This window comes from Lolium perenne, chromosome 2 (assembly GCF_019359855.2).
Source record: "Lolium perenne isolate Kyuss_39 chromosome 2, Kyuss_2.0, whole genome shotgun sequence".
Classification (NCBI taxonomy): Eukaryota; Viridiplantae; Streptophyta; class Magnoliopsida; order Poales; family Poaceae; genus Lolium; species Lolium perenne.
This window is the reverse complement of record NC_067245.2, coordinates 29837745-29843460: the sequence shown is the minus strand read 5'-3', so window position 1 is coordinate 29843460 and position 5716 is coordinate 29837745. Positions and strand designations below refer to the sequence as shown.

Here is a 5716-nt window from a genome sequence, read left to right as displayed (position 1 = left end):
GGAATTTTAGGAAAACTAGTTTAAGTTATTATTTTGTTTAAACTATTAAGTAGTACTTTGTTTGGACTCCTTCCCCGACTCCCATCTGTCTCCAAGACTCCAACCATGAGCAGGGTGGCTCGATCACGTACTCAAAAGGTTCTATCCAAGTTGCCCCCAAGGTGGGAAGACTTGGGGGCAACTTGGATATGATCTGTGTTTGCATAGGATCTGTGAGATCAAAAAATTTAAACGGACAAACCATGTTCAAATGTTTTAGAAAAAATTGACAACAAACATATGTCATATATTTGCAACGCCTAAAAATCGTAGCTTTAAATTCGACCTACACTTAGAGAACAAAAAAAGACAAATCTTAGGTGTGAATAGTGTGAAATCCTGTTCACCTAAAGCTGGCACTATTTACAGTAGAGTATATTATTTTTATTTCTCTGTCTGTAGATGGAATTTTGGGCTGAATATTTTTTCGAGTTGTAGATACAGGCAAACAGTCGTGTAATTTGTACAAATGAATTTTGTTAGCTGATCCTATGATCTCGTGAGAATTTTGTTAGAAGTAAAATGAATTTTGTTAGCTGATCCAATTTGAATGCATGAATGTGGAGTCGTGTAATTCATTATGCCTAGCCCTCCCAGTCGACCGACGAAATTCTGAAGGTTTGGACGTTCCTAACATGAGCTTATCTGTACTAAATAACCTTTTTGAGAAAATACTACAGTACTGAATAGGCTGCATGTTGTCGCTGTTTGCCTGTATGGTTATGTTTGATACAAATAATTTACAAGGACTTGGTTATGACTGATTGACTGATGACATGGAACAACTAAGATGATTGATGTGCTTCTTAGGGTAATTGGACTTTTTTCCAAACTGTTAACTATTTGCGGCGTTCGGAAAGGAAACAAAAACTTTTATAGGCTTTTACCACCTGCCGGCGTGGTTTGCTTGTTCAAGTCATTAGACTTTGCTACTTTTAGTTTAAGATGGGTCAAAAACAACTTAGACAAGTCTGTTCGTTTGGTGACTTTGTTTCAAAATGGCTAAGACTGAACGATGTTGGACTCTCTGAAAAAATTCTCAGATCTTCAAGGTCAATGAACTGTTAGATCACGCCATTTTAAATAGCATGATGAGCCCTATAACTGTTTAATTTCCTTTGCAAGAGGCCACACGTGTTTTAAAAAGGTTGGCACGGGACATTTTTAGATCAAACAAACAAGCCCTGCGCAGGAGCGGTAGCAAGAACTAGGGGTTAGAGCATCTCCAACAGGAGCTGTAAAATCTGGCGCTGTAAACGCGCGATTCGGCGCGCTGTATACCGTTAGCGCGCGTGTTAGCGAATTTGCCCGCGGCAGAGGCGCTATTTTCCAGCGCGCGTTGCTGCGCGGAAAACGCACCTCCGGCAGAGGCGCTATTTTGCAGCGCGCGCGCGGTATAAAGTGCTAAATCCGACCTTTTTTAAAAAATTTAAATCGAACAAACTATGGAAATTTGATCGAAAATACGAATATATTATAAAAGTTGTACGATACAATGCGACATATATTATAAAAGTTCTACGCTACTACTCGGAGGAGTCCCAGTCGAAGTCCGAGCTGCTCGGAATCGTCTCCGACACCGGCGTCGACGTCCACTCGAAGGAGGAAGAGGAGGAGACGACGATCGTCGACGGCCCTGCGCCGTTCTTCTTTTCCTCCGCCTTCCTCGCCGCCTTCGTGGCCCTCGCCGCCTTCCTCGCCGCGGACTCGGCGCGGCGCTTCTCGCGCGAAGCTTTTTTCTTCGCCTTCTCCGCCGCCTTCTCCTCCTCCTTCTCTTTCTCCGCGTAGAAGGCCGCCGTGGCGGCGACGTCCTCCGGGAAGCGGCGCGCCCATTCAACGCGGAGCGCCTCGTCGCGCTCGGCGATGAGCAGGCGTTGCTCCAGCCCCGCCGTTTGCGCCGCTTCCTCCCGCGTGACCATCGGCGGCGGCGGCGCGAGCATCTCCGCCGCTCGCGCGTGTGCACGTCGTGGAAGTTCATCCCGCGGCGGCCGCGGCCCAGCCCGCCACGCGACGGCGTCGTAGGCCCGCGCCGCCTCGTGCGCCGTGTCGAAGGTGCCGAGGCGGATCCGCTCTCGCCGGAGCGGATCTCCGCGTCGAATCGGCCGCTCGGCCGCGCGCGGACGCCGTGGTAGCCGGAGGATGGGCGGCGGCGCGGCGGCATCTTCGCGTGGAGGCGGAATGGCCGGAGGCGGAGCGGCGCGGGAGGGAGAGCGGCGGGGAGAGAGAGAGGCGCGGGAGGAAGACGCGTGGGAGGAGTGTCAGTTGGCCGCTTCGCGCGTGTCGTCTTTATAGCGCGCGCGGCAGCGCACGCGGCAGATTTCCCGCGCGGGATAGCGCGAAAGCGCGCGGGCGGCAAAAGTTTTAGCGCGCGCGCCGTTTTCCCGCCTCCGCTGGAGCAGTGCGGCAGCGTCCGCGTGTGGCAAACCGGCGGTTTTTTTGCCGCGCGGGGCTTTTAGCGCGCCTGTTGGAGATGCTCTTAGGAAACAGATTATGGCAACATACGTTCAGGGTCTGCGCACCATCCACGCGACACAATATAACAGCCAAAGATGCACTGGCCTGACCGGTCTACCCTGATATGACACAGAGTACAGCGCAGATATCCACCGCGGAACAGAAACACTCATGTCCCACATGTGTTCCATCTCCCAGTGCTGCTGCTGCTGTAGCCTTGGCCGGGAAGAAAAGAGGATTTCGTAGGGAAGAGTAGTAGTATACTGTGGAGAATAGAGACAAGGGGCAAAAGCGGGCCAAATTAAAGCTGCTGCAACCAAACAGAGGAGGAGGATAGACTCGAAAGTTGGTCTCCCCAGCCGTTGTGATCGTCTGATCGACCACCCTACCGTGCCCTAACTGCATGTGGGTCGCTGATAGTTGGGTCCCTCTTCTGTTGGGCCCACATGTTAGGATTACCCTCAGAAGGCCAAGAAGGAGGGCAAGCTGGACGAGCTCCTACTCATGCCAGAAGGCGTGGATCAGGAGGATGCGATGAAGGTGTGGCCATGAAGGCCTCGCATGAGCATCCTCTACCGCCACCGCCACAAGCGCTACTGCATTATGCCTCCCGACCTCTCATAGGAGGAGGCCTCGAGAGTGTCCATGGAGGCCTCGCGCGCCGCACCTCCACCCTAGTCGATCACCGTGGCCTGTGCTGGCTCCGGCCTACCCCCACCGCCAGCAACGATGTACCCGCTGCCTTCCTAGGCGCCTTACGAGCAACAACCACCAGCGACACTGTCTCCTCCGCCGCCACCAGTCCACCGCCCGCCTGCGCCAACACCGAATTTTCCATGGGTGATGGCACCGTTCATCGACCTGACGCAGGACTATAGCGACGACTAGTACCATTGGCCTAGGCTCCGCCAGTTTTATGATTTTTTTTCTTTTTAGATCCATGTAAATATATGTTTTCCTTTGAATGTAAGTACTCCTATATGTTTTTTTTTCCTTTGAATGAAAAACATGCTAGAAACCTGTGGTACATAGTTGCCTTAGCCATGGATGGCAGTGCAGCAACGCATCAGCCCCTTCTCCAATCCAGCTTTTCTTTCTTTTTGAAATGGACCTTTTCTTTTCTTCTTGTCCGCTTGTGCGTGCCCTAGCTGATTACTCTACCCCGGACGCGCCACCTCGGGATTGAAGCTGGATTCAAGGTTGTGCATAGCATTGGCTAGAAACAAGACAAGATAGTCCAATTCTAATCTAAAATCGCCCCTCTGATTTCATTTCATACACCGAAACCTCGCAGCTATAAAACTACCCGGAGGCGGAGGGCGAGGCGCAGATCTTCCCATCCACTCACCAAACTTTCGTGTCCAAAACCAAAAGCCTCTCTCCTCCTCCTCCGTTCCAGAATCACCTCACCGCAATGGCCGCCATGCCCGCCGCCGCCGGAAGCCAGCTCGTATACCTTCCCGGATGCCGCTATTCCGCCCGCGGGGGCCTGGAATCCGGCCGTCTCCTGGTAGTTCCGGCTGGAGTTCGCCTACCGCCAGGCACCATGAGGTTGGCGGCGTCGTCAGGTACGGTACCACCGCGCGCCTACTCCCTTCGTCGTCCCTGGCGTGCGTTTCCAGCGCGAGCGCACGCCGTGGCCTCCTCCACGCGTCCGCCTCCCCCTTCGCCGCCCGCTCCATCTACTCGGGCATCTGCGCGCCCGAGCCGGCCTTCCTCGCGCCGACTCCACAGTCCACGCGCCGTTCCAAGACGGTGGTGGTCTACGGGGCGCACGACCCGATCTGTCTTTAGAATCGTCGTTGATTGTCGTCTCTTTTTGATCATGCAAACATAGGGACGAATCGATGCCCGCATGATCTTGGCGGAACTGGAGCTGCATTCTCTTGGTTATGAACCTCTTAAAAACGTGTGGCACGTATCGGCGGTGAGTAGTTGCTTGTTTTCAGGCCGTTTTCGCAGTTGGCATGTAAAAGTATTAGCCTTGATGTGATACTTGTTTCAACTTTCAGATTTCCTATGACAAGAGTGTTCTCCAGGAAATGCACGCCGCCATGCGTTCCTGCAATTTCCTGTTACAGCGCGCTATGAGCCGCCGTCCACCACTCGCAAAGCGTGCCAAGGTTAATTCTGAATTCCAGCCTCTTTTGTACAGTAGGATGATACTAAGTAACAACTCGATCTATGGATGCATTGCATGGATACATTCCTGAATTCCACCTTGTTTAACAGGACCTGGTGATGATCGGCAAGGCGTTCAGAGTTGTTACAAAGGAGATCGAGAATGGATTTGTGCAGTCCGTGAGTGTCCTGACAGCCATCGAGGGGCTCAAAGCCTTGGCGATGATGTTCCTAGGGCCTTACATTGGGTTTCTCAAGCCAATTCCCAATCGCGAGTTCCCCTTCAAGCCCCCAGAAGACAGCGGGGAGAGGCTCTACTTCCGCATGCTCATGGACTACTATCACACCGTCTTCGACTGCGTTCGCACAGAGATCCTTGGGTTGTTTTCTATGGATGGCCATGAGGACAACTTCAAAGACCTCTGATTAGGCACCTACCTTACCTTGTCATCAACTTTCGTTCCGTAAGACTTGACCGATCATGGTCTTTGCCTGTAATAATTCAGAAAATGCACTGTTTCAGACCTTTCTAATTGCTATAATCTGTCATCAGAGATGCTTTAATTTGCTATCTTGTTATTGCTTGGTTTGTTCTCTCCTAAAGTGTGTTTGTCGATTCAAAAGGATCGCATGTAAGTGCTAAAGCAGGTGGCTCATCAGCATCCGTGAATGATCGCTGCCGCCAGGAGCTGATTCAAGAGGCTTGGCATGCTTTGAGCAAAACCTGTAATAGCTTTCTCCTATAGTTGGTCCGTTGGTTGCCGTTTTTCTTCACTTCTTCAAACTGCCGAGCTTTGCTCAAAACCTCTCACAGGTGTTTTAGATTTAGACTTGTTTGCAGTTTCTAGTTTGTACATAAACTCCTCTATTAATCATTGAAAAGCAGCGTTGCACTGCATTTCAGTAAAAAAAAAAAGTGCGCTTGTTGAGTTTACTACTCCTGCCCACGGAAAACTATATTACGGTCTTCTTGTAGTTTCATCAACACAGCTGAGTAGCGCTGCAGAAAACAATGATTATTAGCGCCAGCTAAAACCCAAAGCTTCGATTCACGCTTAAACTTTTCTAGCATGATCGGTGGTGGAGCTTGCTTGTGTTTGAA

General features: G+C 51.2%; 1 protein-coding gene across 1 annotated transcript; it reads left to right on the top strand.

Moving 5' to 3' along the window:
- Positions 1-4274: 4274 nt before the first annotated feature.
- LOC127329856 (uncharacterized) lies at positions 4275-5178 on the top strand. Its single transcript, XM_051356276.1, has 3 exons — positions 4275-4420; positions 4506-4616; positions 4726-5178. The coding sequence occupies exons 1-3, from the start codon at positions 4349-4351 to the stop codon at positions 5038-5040; spliced, it is 498 nt and encodes a 165-aa protein (XP_051212236.1). The 5' UTR covers positions 4275-4348; the 3' UTR covers positions 5041-5178.
- Positions 5179-5716: the final 538 nt, after the last annotated feature.